The sequence below is a fragment of the Solenopsis invicta genome, chromosome 13, assembly GCF_016802725.1.
Source record: "Solenopsis invicta isolate M01_SB chromosome 13, UNIL_Sinv_3.0, whole genome shotgun sequence".
In the NCBI taxonomy this organism is placed as follows: Eukaryota; Metazoa; Arthropoda; class Insecta; order Hymenoptera; family Formicidae; genus Solenopsis; species Solenopsis invicta.
In genome coordinates this window covers 9,144,254-9,161,908 of record NC_052676.1, presented here as the reverse complement: position 1 = coordinate 9,161,908, position 17,655 = coordinate 9,144,254, and the positions used below count along the sequence as shown (strand labels likewise).

The 17,655-nt window shown below is 30.9% G+C and overlaps 2 protein-coding genes across 4 annotated transcripts; both read left to right on the top strand.

Annotated features, from left to right (window-relative positions):
* Positions 1-7,137: 7,137 nt before the first annotated feature.
* On the top strand, positions 7,138-14,629 carry LOC105194110 (Werner Syndrome-like exonuclease). Of its 3 annotated transcripts, XM_039456636.1 has the most exons (8): positions 7,500-7,885; positions 7,959-8,046; positions 10,790-10,856; positions 11,188-11,315; positions 12,043-12,267; positions 13,204-13,348; positions 14,024-14,125; positions 14,464-14,629. In XM_039456636.1, exons 3-8 carry the CDS (start codon positions 10,851-10,853, stop codon positions 14,557-14,559), a joined length of 702 nt encoding a protein of 233 aa, XP_039312570.1. In that variant the 5' UTR covers positions 7,500-7,885; positions 7,959-8,046; positions 10,790-10,850; the 3' UTR covers positions 14,560-14,629. The 3 variants fall into 3 exon arrangements, with proteins under 3 accessions (XP_011157143.1, XP_039312570.1, XP_039312571.1); XM_011158841.3 differs by lacking the exon at positions 10,790-10,856 and having other exon boundaries at positions 7,138-7,885; positions 7,987-8,046; XM_039456637.1 differs by lacking the exon at positions 7,500-7,885 and having other exon boundaries at positions 7,947-8,046.
* Positions 14,538-17,007, top strand: LOC105194112 (putative lipoyltransferase 2, mitochondrial). The gene has a single exon (XM_011158842.3). It carries the CDS (start codon positions 14,581-14,583, stop codon positions 15,331-15,333), a length of 753 nt encoding a protein of 250 aa, XP_011157144.2. The 5' UTR covers positions 14,538-14,580; the 3' UTR covers positions 15,334-17,007.
* Positions 17,008-17,655: the final 648 nt, after the last annotated feature.

Here is a 17,655-nt window from a genome sequence, read left to right as displayed (position 1 = left end):
TCCGACATATTTTTTTAACCGTCGATTGCATCATAATCGGCAAGCCGGGACAGCTATTGTTGTCCTTCGTGCTTTGATTTCTATACTGATTTTGTTTTCTAATACTGACTTTGCTTTCTAATAGCGATTTTGCTTAAACGCATAATTTGCAATTTTATAATTTAAATCTATATCTGGTAGCCCACAAAACATATATAGTGAAAATCCTGTGGAAGGTTGAAGACGGTACAAGATACATGGTCATAACGTTCCCGTTCTTTACAAGGGATCGAGCACCATTTAAAATAACTGAACTGATTTAGATGCTAAAAGTATCAGAGAAATTGCGCATTGTGCAGGTACAAAATTTTGTGAAAATGAAGACGAGATCGAAATGTTTTTAATTGCAAAAATAAATAAAAGAAAACAAAATTTTACAAAAAATGTATAATTTTACGTTTTTAATTTACATTCATGAGATGGGAAATTTTAGGTTAATCTACTGATTAGCTTAAAAATAATTAATTGCACGAATTAATGAATTTTACAACTTTTTCATCATATAACTTGCAACCGCTAGCATCTCTTGTCGCGAGATTATTTGATTGTTCATAGGCAAGGATCACAGCTTTAAACGTTGGTGTAGAACAAACAGCAACGACCGAGCAAATGATGGAAATAAAGAGAGAAGATATTCTCATACTGTTGCTGAAGATCTTGATTCTTTGATACGACGGTGGTCCAGCGGTAGAATACTTACGTAGCAAATTCGTGAGGCCGTTGAGATTCATTGTCAGCATTGTAGCACCTGAAACGGAAAAGGAAGTAAGTTACGAAAGGTAACTAGCGGGTGTAATGCAATATTAAAATCTCGTTTGATTGTAAAAATGAGTGGCGACCATTTTAATAGACAGATTTCTATTAGGTGTTGGAATTAATTCGTAGCGTTTTTTTAGAGAGAAACAACGATTTATTCTAAGTTTAAATATAAAAATACATTACTAAAAATATTTTCCATCGCTTGCCACAACTTTTTCCCATCTTTCGGGTAAGAGACGGATACCCCGTCGAAAAAACGCTTCGTCCTTAGAGGCGATCCATGAATCAATCCAAGTTTTGCTTTCTTCATAAGAAGTAAATTTCTCCGCGGACAAACCATGGGCCATCGACCGGAACAAGTGATAATCCGAAGGAGCAATATCTGGAGAATACGGCGGGTGGGTTAGGACTTCCCATTTCAGTGTTTGCAGGTACGTTTGCACTGGCTTTGCGATGTGCGGTCTAACATTGTCGTGCAGCAAAATAATTTTGTCGTGCCTTTCGCTCCATTCCGGCCGTTTCTCCTTCAATGCCCGACTCAAGCGCATCAATTGCAGTCGGTAACGATCCCCAGTGATGGTTTCATTCGGATTCAGCAGTTCGTAGTAAACCACACCCCGTTGATCCCACCAAATGCAAAGAAGAAGCTTAGATCCATGAATATTACGTTTTGATACTGATGATGATGGTTGTCCAGGTTTAACCCATGATTTTTTGCGCTTGGGGTTATCGTAATATATCCACTTTTCATCACCCGTAACAATACGATGAAAAAACTTTTTCTTTTGTACCGTTGAAGCAGTAACTCGCAAGTCAAAAAACGCCTTTCAACGTCCCTCGGCTTTAATTCGTATGGGATCCAATGTCCTTCCTTTTGGATCATCCTTAACGCTTTAAGTCGTTTTCCCACTGTTGAAAAGTCAACCCCCAACGATGTGGACAACTCTTCGAGCGTTTGAGTTGAGTTCTCCTCAAGTAATGTCTCCAATTCTTTGTCTTCAAACTTTTTTGGCTGTCCAGGTCGTTCCTTGTCTTCTAAGTCGAAATCACCGCTCTTGAATCGCGCAAACCACTTCCGACACGTTTGTTCAGCTAAAGCTTGCTCACCGTAAACTTTTTCTAAAATCCTATGGCTTTCCGCAGCAGTTTTATTCATATGAAAGTAATGTAATAAAACTCCCCGCAAAAACACTTTATTTGATATAAATTTAGACATATTTAAATAATTATAACTTGATGTTATTAACAAGTGAAAGTAAGATGTCGTAAAAATAACACCTAACCTAACAACTGATTTAAGATAAATTTACTTCTGACGGTAAAAACAGAAAACTGTAGTATTCCCGCCATCTCTCGTAAAACGCTACGAATTAATTCCAACACCTAATATGTTTAAAAGTAAGATTTACGAATAAGATAAACGAATGCACTCAAAATGTGTGTGCAAAGTTTTAAGAATGACCCCTCTTAGAAGAAAAGTTATGAACACATTTTCGGAAAATATTCCGAGTGCAACCCGTAAATCTCAGAATATTATGTATACTGGTTTTAACACGTTTTCTTTTTGTTAAACCTGAAACTTTGTCACTTTGTACGACTGTTCTCAAGTGGTATATAATGTTCTGAAATTATCTGCTTAGAACAATTTTTGAACGTGACAGACTGTGAGCGAAAATCTTGTTGAGACCAGCAGCGTTGCGCGGCGGCCATATGCTAGGTCCATCTACTAGCTTCAGCGGCATATCTTTAGCAAAAGTCACAAAGGAACTCTTTTAATTTAGGGCTACGCTCAAAAACATTGTTCATGTGTATCTAGATATCATTTTATCTTTGTTTCACATTCGGTAAACAAGGCTAAAATGATATCTGAGTGCACTCTGGCAATGTTTCTGAACGCAACCTAGATAATTCTATTTGATCTGTCTCTTTAGTTCCGGTTTACAATTAATATTGTAAACCTTAAGCCGTAAGAAATAGACTAATCATAGTTGAATATGAGGAGAATAATCAACCATGATAGGTCAATTTCTTATGATTTAGGGCTTACAACATTAATTGTAGACTGAGACTTACTAATACTACTACTATTTAAACATGAATAAATATATATCCATTCTTACATTTCCACGTATAGTAATTTTTTTCTTTGAAAAAGATTATGGAATTTAATCTTGAAAATTGTTTTCTAGACTCCTCTTAATTCTCTCTTAAAGAGAAAAAGTTACTAACTGACCATGCATTTATTGGCATGAGTCAATCTGATTTGAAGATCTGACAGTTAGTCAAGAGAATACAATTTTGTTAGCTACTAATCCATTAGTCATTATTTTATTTAACGTGTGATAAAGATTGAAAGAGGGATGCGAAGACCGAAATAGGACTCGCAGATTTCCATATGTCCTGAGACGTAGTGAAATATGTATACATTATAAATAGTGATGAAGTAGTTAGGTGTCGCGAAACAATAGTCTTTACAATTTCATAGGAGAAAGCATAGAGAGCGAGAGAAAGAGCGAGAGAGAGAGAGAGAGAGAGAGAGAGAAGAAATATGTGTGTATGCAAGTGAAAGATGGAGAGACAAGTGCTATTGTCAATACGTAGAATATCTCTAAGACACCCGAAAAACGATTTTGTCATTAACGTTAGAATCATGCATGTGTATATTTGTGTCGGAGCAAAATAATATAATGTTTAAATAACTTATATATAAAAAATATATATAACAATTTTGTGTCGTTCGAAATCTTATTTAAATAAATTCGCTGAAAAAATTAATTTTTGTTATTTTTTTAGTGTTCCCACTTGAAAAATTATCTTGTACACAATTAAAACTAATTATTACAGCTGCGATTAACTTAAGTTGATGCTTTGAAGTATTTTTTGATTGTTTAATTAGTAAAATTTTTTGTTCTGATTAAGCATATGGGGCGTTCTACGCTAAATAAACCACTCATTTTTTGAAATATCACAGATTTTGTTCATATTGTGAGAGCTTAATTGAACAGTTTGATGATCAAACACTCTATGCTTAATATTAAGAATAATTAAGAATAGTCTATAGAATAATTGATTGCCGAATTGTAGGACAGATTTTTGGATTTTCTTATTACAGCTCTCTTTTCACTGCTTTATAGGGGTGTGTTCAGAATGGACGTCTGGGCGATAACTTTTTACCCAGAAGCGTTCGGTTTTATGTTTTATATTGGACGTATTGTCCAGACGTTGACTTAACGTCATTCAGAATGAGATAAAAACAACGTCCAGAAACGTCCAGAACTTTTCGCCGCACTCGAGACTGCGATTAATTTCGCCCGACATGTGCAAAAGTATCTGGCAGACTCATGGAGGTAAGAAATAACATAATCTCTTTGAAAATAACAGGAGGGAAAATATCGCCCCCCTGGCCAAGCTAAACAGACGTAAGGGGGAATAGTGAGCGCCATATTGGTGTGGCCTGTTAAAGCGTGACATTTGAAATAGTTAAGAAAACAAAATGGAAAAATTTATAAATAATGTTAATAAATATGACATATATTATATAGGTATTATATACATAAATATATAAATATATTGTGTTATATTTTGGTAACAGCCCATATGGAATTGACATCGCGAATTCCATTATTATTTCTCGCTGGGAGTAGAGCGGAATAAAGATTTAGCACTTTGTTTAACTTATTTGCTAATACTTATGCTAATTAATATTTAGTACGTAAAATTATTTGTAATTACCCGTGGAATGTTATTTTTTTCATTGATCCTGATTTTATATTTGCAGCTTTTACTTTATTAATATTTGTATTGTTTTTATAATCCATTGCACTGCATGGGCATTTTGATACTGGCAGATTAACACTGTTTTACAAGTTTACAGCTTTATATTACATATATATATATATATATATATATATATATATATATATATATATATATGCAAATTCGACCTGTTTGACACATTTTATTTAATTTAAAAAATATGTACCTAGTGCAATATAATGTAGACAGTACATTCGTAAAAGTACAAAACGCCATATTACTGTAGCCAACTAATCACATTATCGTAGTAACCCCCACTACTTAAATAGCCTTACACTCCCTCCTGTTGCTTCTTACCTCCATGGGCAGACTACTCACCATGATTAGCCATGGTATAAGGAGTCGTATAATCTAATTTTTGTGAGGATTTATAACGTAAACCAAAAAAATATAAGGAGCTGTGAAAGTACTTTATATTTTTAGTAAAATGAAAAAAGTATTACATATATAGGGTAGAGGGGGAAGGGTAAGATGACGATCTTAAGGTTTGTCGATTTTTGATTGTTTCTATGATAATGTAAAAATAATAATCTATTTTTTTTAATTCACTAAAACTTTGTTTATCATCAGTAAAAATTGGTTGTTAAATAAACTAGAATTTTTTAAAATTAAAATTTTTTTAGAACATGTCAATTTCGTCATCTTGCCCCCCATATGCGGGTAAGATGACTTTTAATACCGAGAGTAAGGTGAAAAAAGTTAAATAAAGTTAAAAATGTACTCTTATGAATAAAAAAGATTTATTATAGATACAATAAACTTATACTATTTTGATATTACAACGTAGTTGAAGACAAACGTAAATAAAACAAAAAATAATTATGTAATCTGCAAAAATAAAATGATTAAAATTGTGATATATATTAGTATTAAGATATTGTAATTAAAATTGCATTATAGAGGGTGGAACAAAAGTCTGGATACACCTTCATAATTTTTGAACGAATCTAGATAGAAAGTTGAAGTTAGAAGAAGTTATATAGGATCATGAAAGCTATTTACTAATTTTATCAATTTGACCTTGGATGGCGTCGCCAGGATCAAATCGAAATCACATTAACTTTTTTAAACGAACACCTTATTTTTTATTCCAGAATCTAACCAATACAGCACAGAACATTGCAGTGACATTGTAGCAATATTGCAAATTGCAATGCATTGCAATATTGTGGAGATATTGTAGAAACATTGTGATATTGAATGTTGAAGTGTGAATATTTTTTCAATATTGGATCTATATTGATTTTTCTACATTAAATGTTTATGTTGCTGTAACATTGAAGCATCATTGAATAAATTATTATCGATATTTTTTTTTATTTTGTAAAGAATGAATACACATAAAAAGCTGTGTAAATCCAGAAACATAAATATTATCGATATACGAAATAGACCTGTTGGTAAAAAAACTTTAATCTACATCTTTATGATCAGACAATATTTTTTTAATGCTTTTTAAATGTTTAAACAAAATTTTTTTTATATTTAATTTAATTATTGTGTCATATTGAATATTTTTCAATTGTATTCTTATTTATACGAATGATAGAAAAATTATTCCATGAATGCTATTCTGCAATTGTGAAAATCAGTAAAAAAATTATAATTTTATGTGTTTATATAAATATTATGTTTTAATTATATATGTTTCATCTTCTCGACATATATTCATCTAATTTATCAGTTATACACACGTATTGGTATAAAGTGTTTACAGGTCATCACGAGGGATTTAGTTCGCAACAGTCGCAGAAGTCAAGATCGTCCACCGCGGTCACGACTTGGATGGGTGGCCACTTGGGAATTTCCGAGAGAAAATTCCCAAGATTTTTTTTACTAAAATGTTTTTGAGAATGCTACGAAAATATTGTTTTGCATTGGGATTATGTGGTGTAACCATTGCATATTAATATTTACATTTCAAAGAAATTTTTTTATATGTTAAATAAATAATTGATTCAATATTGAATCAATGTTGAAATCAATATCTATAAAACATTGATTCAAGGAACTTAGACATTGCTGCAATGTCTCATTAATATTGTATCAATATTTTACAATGTTGTTGCAATATTCACAATCTTGCGATTAAATATTGCTGAGATGTTGATGCAATATTAGTATATGCTGTATGGGTAAGTACTTAATGAAAAATAATTTTTTTATAGTGTTTTGAAAAGTTTTTGAAATCGACTACAAGAAAATGCAATAAAAAATATAGAATGTTAGGGAAATATCGATATCTCTTAATTAGAGACTGATACTCTATATCTTTTATTGCATTTTCTTGTAGTTGATTTCGAGAACTTTTCAAAACACTATAAAGAAGTTATTTTTCATTAAGTAGTTTTCGAGTTATGACACTTGAAAGTTACAATACACTGTAGCTTTAAAGCCTCACAACTCGGAAATTATTTAACAAAAGTAAACTTATTTATAGTATTTTGGAAAGCTCTTGACATCAATTATTAGATTCTAGAATCAAAAATAAGGTGTTCCATTTAAAAAAGTTAATGTGATTTTGATGTGACCTTGGCGACGCCATCCAAGGTCAAACTGATAAGATATAACTTCTCCAAATTTAAACTTTCTATCTAGTTTCGTTTAAAAGTTAATTACGAGACTATTGTCCCACTCTATATACAGGGTGTCAGAAAATATTTACTTATGCTTTTGTGGGTTTGATAGAGTAAATCAAACTGAAAAGAAAAGTCTTTTACTATTTTTAGCCAGAAACACTAAAAGCAGCCGCGGCGAGCGGCGCGCTGAATCGAGTAGGATAAGACAGCTATTGCTACTTTTCTCTTTTTTTTAAAACGTGTTCTGTTTTGGTTACTTAAAAAACATAAATAAAATAGAAAAAAATTGCTTTAAATACAAAAAACAATAGTTTTTATTCAAAATAAAAAAAATTTTTGCCAATCTCGTTCTCAGTGAAAAACGCAGTTAAATTGAAAGTTGTGGAACCAGGCATAAGCTCCATACTCGGAACGCACTCATGGAGGCACTCGAGTGATATTTTCGAACACATTCCTGATCAGCTGTTCGCTAGGTGACAAAATTGGCGGGAAACCGGCGAGCGGACTCACGAAGAAGCTATCATGGCACTGTCGAGATCCTGGCGACAGGACGAAGCACGCATCTACGATCGATCCAGAACACCAGGATCAAGTATCTCGTATAGATCCGTCTCGCCAAGTTGTCACCACTTTCCGCTGTTTGTTCCACCATCACGATGACGACACGTGCCGCTAGTCTCGGCATAAAGAAGGTTAGTTACATACGTGCGAGCCTGTGCGAGCCGGCCTGGTCTGTATTCCTTTTTTCTTCACCGAGTGTCGTAGTCCTGAGCGTGATCTCCGGGTGTTGCAGGTATCTGAGGAAGCAGTGGGACTGCGTCGTTCACCGCGGAACTTGCCGCAGCATCTAAAGGTTCGTGAAACAATTGTATGAACGTCAATGATAATCGGTGATGAACACGGGCCTCATACATATAAGTCGAATGCATTCATTGGGAATAATCTAGCTTGTGCTGGAGATTTATGTCTACAGTAGGGATCAATAATCTTTTTTTTTTGAAGGATTAGATAAGCATTAAGAGACCAACTTTGAAAAGCCAGATAGTAAATACTTTAGACTTTATAGAGAAAATGTCTAGGTAATATCTTATATAACAAGAAAGTTTAAATTTCTAAGAATTTTTTATTAATGAAATTTAAGATATGACTTAACTTCTGACTCGGAAGTGTGATTTATCTAAAGCCCGTATCAGACTATGCATTGAAGATTGAGATTGAAGATTAAAGATTGAAATTTAAACAATCAAAACAAGGAAATTTTAACTCCTTTTATTTTGATTGGCCAAAGCTCAATCTGTAATCTTCAATCTTCAATTTTCAATGCGTAGTCTGATACGGGCTTAAGTGTTGTCCAAGTTTTAGCATTAGATTTCCACATTTATAAACTAAATTATTTAATTTTGCTGGAATTTTTATCATTTTATAAAAAGATATTAGATCATGTTTTATATATATTTGAGGCATGGCTGTTATTCTTTCGAGCATTATCTATGGACTCTACCCAATTATATCTATGGTTGTCTTTAGCGTATTTGAACAATGACAGCATAATTATCGATAGATTGTTACCTTTTCTGGTTTATTTTTAATGAAAATATCAATTTATTATATATACCATGTTGCTAAGAATAGCCATTTTGAGCTATGGTAGCTAAATATATTTTTCCAAGATAAATTATATTTTTATAATTTTGTATATTTCTATTAATACTATTAATGCTTTATATTTTAATTAATACTTGTGTAATAAATACCATGCTGACTTTTCTTAGCTTGTGTTTACACCTATTATTTAAAATATTATCAGGCTTAGGGATATTATTTTAAGAAAGTAATACCATTACTCCTTATTTTAAATTCTTTATAAAATGTAATTCGTTATTGTTATTCTTTACTGATTTTAAAAAGTAACTTGTTATTGTTACAGTTACACGAAAAACAAAGTTTTGATATTTTTTCATTACTTTTTTTGGAATGCTACAGTAAATCATTCAATTTTTAAATTATATTATTTGATAAGCAATGTTAAATGTAATAATAAAACTTGAAACTTTTTAAACTATTCTGTGTACAGCGCAAGTTTTTCTATATATTAAATTTATCTAATAATTTGTCTAATTCTTTACTTTTTAGTATACTCATTTTTACTGCAGTTATAGATTAAATATTTTTTTAAAAATATTAATGGTTATTAAGAATGCATTCCAATAACACTGTGACAAATTTAAACTTCTTTTTTAGATCATCAGACAAGACAATTCTTGTAGGTTTTTTTATTACTTAAAATAATTTATAATTTGTAAAATCATTTTATTTATTTTGTACGTACATTATGGTGTGTGGTGTAACAACTTTTTCGAGATGATACATAACTTTTTTTGATCTCTTTTTGGCTGTTATATTCATACCATGAAAATCCTTATACATTATAGCTCTGTAATGTCCCATTTTAAAAGATTTGCTTTGGTTTCCTTTGTAATCTATAATGCCGCAGAAAAACTGAAACAGAAAAACTGTTTTCTTTAAGTTTGATAATTTTAGTGAAATTTTCAAGTGATAATTTTTTTTTTTTTTATTTGATATTATTAATTTTCACTTTGCGACGTCTTAGCTTCGCTTCGCAATTTGCGACAATGTTTTGGATTTGCATTGTACTCGCAAAAACTCGAGAGAAAAACTAAACTACCTCGCTCGCCTTATATCCAAATTTTTCAACTCTCCTCTGGTCTCTTATTGGTAAAAATATTTATCGTCCTTCAACGTCTGCGAATCAGGACGAATCGGCGGATAAGCGACTCGCGACAAATGCGAATGCCAGGACTCAACTTTGTAAACACCGAAATCAAAGAATATTGGCGGATTGACGATTCGCGACAAACGCAAGCCGATTTACGTCCGCTTTGCTTTGTACCGATAAACAGATCACACACGACACAAATTTTTGTTTGATTTGAGTTGAACAATAATAAAATAATTAGATACTATTTATAATTAAACATACCAAACGAATAAATCTGTTTTCTCCTATCTTCTCCCAAATATTCTCCCAGTATCAAAAGGAAGATGTAAACAACAATGTGCATTCAGCAAACGCAAATGTAAATAAAACAATTTAAAATCGTTAATTATAGCGCCAAGTTGAGCAACAAGATGCGCACTACAGTGTAGCATTAGTAATCGATGAATCCAAATTAGATTCTATAATAATACTACATTGTCGACGTCTTTATAAAGTTAATTCTAAAAATTTTCTTTTGGAGTTTTGTAGACTTCCGATAGTTCTAGAGTTCTTGATAGTTTTAAGAAATTGTTCTGTCTACTAAACACATGAAAATGCAAATTGAAACATTGTATGCTGATATCACGCATCCCATTTTCGAAAAAAGTTTATATTAGAATTTTAGATAGATTTCACACAGCACATAGTTCAAAAGTCCTTGATATATTTCAGAAATAAATTTGCTCGAGAAAATATTAAAAAAAAAAATCGGCGTGAATATACAAAAGTGATACTCGTGCAAGTTGAATACTCAAAAGAATAATTGCAAAGTTGGCATTTGCAATAATCCGTAACATTTTCGTTTTTAATTTTACAGATTTTTATCATAAGGATTTTTAATAGAACTCATCAGGGGCTATCCAAAACTCTCCAGATAGATGACATTAAGTATAGAACAGTCTAATATTTAGCGTTTCACTATTCTGATTTATTTATTTAAAAAAATAAAAATTTATGAACCATTTTGAATCATTGAGAGTCAAAGGTGGGAGTTGTATAAAAAGAATATGATATAAGTATTTTCAAGTTTTTTTATGGGATTTATAATAATCAGGCTAATATACATCCTTGTGTCTCTGAGTATTTATTTTATTTTTGTAAATTGTATAATTGTTTAATGCTAATGTGTCATTATTTTATGTTCTCTACACAATCCTCATCTTAGCTCTGATTTTCAATAAAAAGTATTGTTATTAATTTTTCCTTTTTTTGCAGGAAAAGTTGGAACAATCAAAACCTGAAAGAGAGCCCGACATACAAACTTTGCCTCAGATTCTTTTCAAAGGTTGCATTCAATACGCTGATAACTTTTCCGATTGTGCCCGGATTTGTGACGATCTCATGTAAGTGCACAAGATGCAGAATAAGTTTTCAGACGTATAAAAAGACAGAAAAAGAGTTTATGATAAAGAAATGTAGATAAAGAAGTATAATAAAATTTAAATATAAAAATAATAGACATAACACAGAAATGTAAAAATAATGGTTTTTAATGTTTGATTTAAAATAAAATTTTTAAATCTATAAATTAAGTAATCAAACAGTCTAAATAAACAAATAAAAATGTGATATAGCTTTAAGATATTTATTTGTAATATTGTTTTAGATGTTTTGACTTTATTTGATCCTCATTAGCCGTCTAATACTTTACTTTCGTATGAAATTCACATATTATTTAAATTATGAAACATTGGCTAATAAAGCTGACAATCTTTTACAGATATTTTATAAATTCATTAATTCGTGAATCGCCACTGTTGCGCTAAAATCAAGAGCTGCTTTACAATATAACAGTTTCTAATGCGCAAATAGACATTTTGAAATAATAATTAAATATAAATAATAGAAGTGTAATAAAAATATATATAGTGATAGAATGTCGGAATAAAAAAAATAAAATCCGGTAAACGCTGTGTAAAGAAGTTAGTCGATGTGCAATTAAATTTATCGTTTCCTCCCGAATATGTTAAGTCTTGAAAACATAAAAGTCAAAAGTTTTCTTAGAATTAGAATTTTAACAAACAATTTTTAAAAATTTGCAATTTTTTACGTATATTTTTAATCTTCTAGACAAGAAGTGAAGCGCAACGAGAAAGAGATCGTACCAATAGGTTTCGATCTGGAGTGGCCTTTCAGCTTTCAAACTGGTAGCGACAGAACGGCGCTGGTGCAGATTTGTCTGGAGGATAGTGTGTGTTATCTCTTATACGTTTACTCGCTGAGGAAGCTCCCGGCGGCATTTGTCGAACTCTTGTGTCATCCGAAAGTCAAGCTTGTTGGTGTTAATATTAAAAAGTTAGTGATTATTAAATAATTTTACTTTATTTATTTATTTTTTTTATGAGAACAGATTTATTTAAAAGATATTTAAGAGATAAGTTCTTTAAAAAGATCTTGTTTGCACATAAATTTTCTATATATTAGAAGAGATAAAATATTTAACATCTATCGAAAAAAATATATGTATTATCTGAAGTTTCCATTTAAGTTTCCCATCGTTATTAATCCGAAGATTTTTGAAACTTCTCAAATTTTTGGTTTATAAAGTTTGATTTATAATTAACGCAAGCGTGTTCTGCTCGCTAAGTTCCACGTACATTTAATCGGTATTGAACAAAGGATCTCGCGTTATCACATTCGGCTTGGTTTATCAAAAACAATATAGCAAATTATGTATGTATAATATCGGAACTTACTGGTGTATTGTAAGTATATCGCTTGTTAGTAATAATGACATAATTCAAAAGTTAGTATTTCTAATTGTTTGAAAAAAAAACAGCAAATTCTGACGAGATTTTAATTGAAGAATTTGTGAATTATTATTCTTTTACAATCAGTAGTCCAAATGATTACACTAAAGTTGCATTTAAAAATAATATAAAACTTAAATAATTTAAAATATTCAAGCTGAAAAACTTTGATATTGAAATTAATTTTGTGTTATTAGACACCTAGCCTAGATCTAGTCTTGACCATTATTAGCTTTTTTCTAAAGCATTTGTGTGAATCATAGTACATAAATGATTATTATTGTTTGTTTTTTTTATGTTATTTAGCAAATTGTAGAAAATGAGCGATACTATTTGTTTTATTTAAATATATTCCATTATCTGTTACTCTGTAGTCAGCAGTAGTCATTTCATTATTTTACAAATTTTATTTATCTACACTCTTTTGCGAGTAGTCTCCATACAAAAAGTGTGTAATTAATAATTGTCTGATATTTTGCAGCGACGTGTGGAAGCTCGGGAGGGACTTCAAAGAGTTTCCTGCTCAGAAAGTGGTAGAGAATAATTGTCTGGACTGCGGAACTTACGCTAATCGAGTCTTGAAGCGATCTTGCCGTTGGAGTTTGGAAAAATTGACTGCTTACTTGGTATATTTATATTTCATGTTGCTTTATGACATTTGACAGAATAAAATGAAAATTGGAGCAAAATCTTTATGGCCGATATTCATAATCAGTCCTTATTCTTGAATAATGTCTTAATATAACTCTGTGATTGGTTGATAACATAAAATAGTATTTAAGATCAAGGCCACATTAAGACTTGAGCTGAGTAGGCCAGAGTGGCCAATTTTAGAAAGATTTTTTCCAGTTGAGCGTTAAAAAATATGTAATAAAATTAGAAAACGCTGAGAAAGATATCATGCCTAAAAAATTGAACTTGACATAAATTAATTTTTTAAGATTAGATCTCGAGAAAACCAATTCTGAAAATTTTTGAAATAAATTTTGTGAAATTTTTAGTTGTTTGATTATTGAGATGAAAAATTAGTTATGAGATATGTAAATAATATTAATGATAATTATAGCATTTTTGGATTTAATATTTTAATATAACTTTTGAAAAAAATTACCCAGATGACAACATATTTTATAAAAAACCGCTTGAAATATTTCAGCTCATGTACGCCAAACAAGTTAATATATGTAATGCCTAAACCAATCTTAAATATAAAAATTGACTATAAATATTGGCATAGAGTTGAATTAGCATCTTAAGGGAATTTTAAATGATAGATTATGAATACCAACTTATGTATTTAGTTAAAGAAGAAAATCAGCAAAGATCCCTCAGTGCGAATGAGTAAGTGGCACATACAACCCTTAAGCGACGCCCAGAAAAGCTACGCAGCTACGGATGCTTACGTACGTGCAATCGAAGATGTATTAACGTTGATTTTACATTCGTGAAACATCAAAAATAATATTAACCCTGAACTGTGAATGAGTTTTCACTCAGTGCTAATTCAAATTTACAATTTTTATTATTCAAATTTTGATAGTTAAAAATAATATTTAATAAGATTTTGTTTACATTAAAATAATATTAGTTCAATTATAATCTCTTGCAAAACCTATGAAATAGAACAATTAAAATTTTTTATTTTTGTGAATACATTTTTATCAAAAGTATTATATTACACCTAAAGAATAATTGTCAAAGAATTGGGACATCATAAAATTAACTATTTTTTTATTCGCAGGTATCCCTTTTGCTTTATACAACGCTCGAGGCGAAGGCCATCGCTATAGAAAAGGAAAATCAAAATGACGAAAACTTGCTGAATCTTTTGATTTAACGAAATTGTTTTTCGCCTTTAATGAACATCCAATTCACGTCACCAAATATCGTTAGAATGCATTCACGAGTGGTAAAAGTCTTGCTAGCTGGGCGCTTGCCATATGGAGTAGGTCTACAGTTACAAAAGGCTTTATCAGATCAACATCATCATAAACGTTCGAACAAAATTGCAAATACACTAGTACTTCTGGAGCACGAACCCGTATACACAGTAGGGATACGGAACAAGGGATACACGGAGGAGGACGAGAGAAAACTGAGGAGTCTCGGTGCAGAATTTTGGAGGACAAATCGCGGCGGACTGATCACTTTCCACGGACCCGGTCAGTTGGTGGCTTATCCGGTACTCGATCTGAAGGAGTTTCATACCAGTGTCAGGTGGTATGTGCACGAAGTGGAACGTATGGTAATACGCGTGTGCGCTGAACTTGGTATCAAGGCTGAGACTTCACCAGACACCGGGGTCTGGGTTAACGATCGTAAGATCTGCGCCATAGGTATCCATGGTAGCCGCTACATTACAACTCACGGTCTTGCACTCAACTGTAACACCGATCTCAAGTGGTTTGATTATATTGTGCCCTGTGGTATTGAAGGCAAGGGCGTGACTAGCATCTCTAAAGAGCTGGACATGGACGTTACAGTTGCTGATATACTGCCGATCTTTAGAAACGCCTTCAGCGACCAGTTCGAGTGTGAGTTGATCGAATATCCTCTTGGCGAAGCATCACAGCTACTACGAGATGCACGTCGTAGCGTTTCAAAAGTATGATAGTTACAATTGGATTTTAAGGAATAGACTTGTGAATTTTAACGAAGCTTTTTTTGGTCGTTCTTGGTCTTGACAGATTAAAGTAATAATGTTGAAGATGGTGTCTTTGAACTCGGACTTACGTAAATTTGATAAATATACAGTTTCGGATTATTTCTTATAGTAACAATAAGTTGAAAACTAGACCTGTATGTGAACACAAAGAAAAGAAATGTCATTTTTTAGTCGAAGCCAGGACGGGGTGATATCTTTCGCAATAAATCCCAGCATGTTTACTATTGGGAACAACCTGAAATTTTCAGGAAATTAATTTTGTATCTTTGAAAATCAACATTAAAATTATATTATTAATCTTAACATAATTTATCTTTTATATTTCTTTGTGTGCATGTATGCATACGTGCGTGTGTAAATTTAAAAATTTTTACATGCTTCTTTTGAAGCAATTGGATGACGAGCATTAAAAATTTTTGTAGATATAGTGATTTCCCTAAAGGAAAATTAAAAAGATTTTTATGACATTATTTTAGAATTAGAATATGATAATTACTTTAGTGAATTGGTGATGCAAGGATATGAATGCATATTTACAATTGTTCAAGAGAACTGTTTGTCATTTTATGTGACTGCAACAGAAAACATTCGTAAAAGTTTACCTGCAATTTATTTTTATCAAAATTAGCTGTTTTTAGACCTTTTATAAGTTTATTTAATACCAATAGAAAAGTATAATCATTCAATGATATTTCGTAGCAAAAACTTGCTTACATTTCCAGGTAATTATGATGAAGACGCATTAGAAAAGAAAGAAGAGACAGAATTAATTGTATTGCTATTAGATTTCACAATAGTGGAGAAACGAAATCTTTCTACAAAAAGATTGAATGAAATAATGTAACAATGTCAAGTTTGTACAAGTAAAACAACAACAAAAAGGTAAATAAATGGGCCTTTAAACGAGCAAATTAAAAATAAAAGAATACATATTTATTATAATAGGAAACAACGTCTGAGTAACAATTTAAAACCTTTAAGAGTAACAATTTGATATGTATGTTAGTATAAAAAAGTCAATCTTCAAACGCGTTTTGTGCTGCATTGAGTCTTCATCAGTGATTCAAGATAAAATAAATATTGATTCTGACCCTGTGATTACGAATCAATTAACAGAAAAAAAGGCAATAGAGTCAAAACGCCATTCTGACCTCATTGCCTTTTCTGTTAATTGATTCATCAGTGGTATTATTAAAATGACCATAAAAATATTCATTATAATAGAAATAATTGTTAAGGACGTATATAAGTAAATAGTGTATGTTTAATAATTGGAATGCTATCTCGGATATCATCATGAATTATTGGACATTTAACGAAACATGGAAAAAAATTTGTAATTTTAGGGTTTAAATGTTGCTAAATGTCCAAATTTAAAGTATTTTGAATGCAGTCCGATTACTTTGAATGCCGATTTCAAGAAAATTTTTTTCTATTTGTGATTTCTATAAATATTTTCTATAAGTGATTTAAAAATAAGAAAATGCAACAAATTATCATTGGATACCGTTAATTTCGCTTGCGTTATCAAGTGTGCGTTTTCATTTATCACTCATAACAATCTTAGAAATATTTTACAATTATTGTGAAATTTATCAAATATTAATAAAGGCAAATAATGCAAAAGTTGCAAGGGTTAAGGCCTATTCAGACAAACTTGCAAAGCTGCATAACTATATGCATAAGAAAATTGATTGGTCCATTAGTAAGCAATGCATAAAAAAATGGACCAATTAATTATGCATATGGTTATGTAGCTATTTAAGTATGCCTTTAATTAGAACGCACTTCAAATCAGCATTAAAAGCTAGAAATAAAATATGTATAAACATAATAGAGAAAAAGCATTTGTTTTTGATGTTGAACATTTACTAGTACTGTTAAAAAAGATCAATGTATTGAAGTATGTGCTATTCATGCTAATGATGAGGCTTGGGTAGTAACTATTTAAAAAGTTAAACAAAAAGTTAAAAAGTCAATAACTTTTAACTTAATTTAGTTAATATTAAATGCATTAATTTTTAACTTTAACTAGTTATGTTTAAACATTAACTTATTAACTTTTTTCTACGTTAATTTATTTTATCTGTATAAATGACAGTATAATACGTCGGTACCATCCTCAGCACATGTAGAACAAATGTTTAGTGCAGGTGGTTTACTATTGGTACAAATATTAGTTGATGACTTACGAGGAAAATTAACTAATTTTGAAATAATGCTTTTATTAAAATTTAGTAATTACTTTAATAATAATAAATTTTTTAA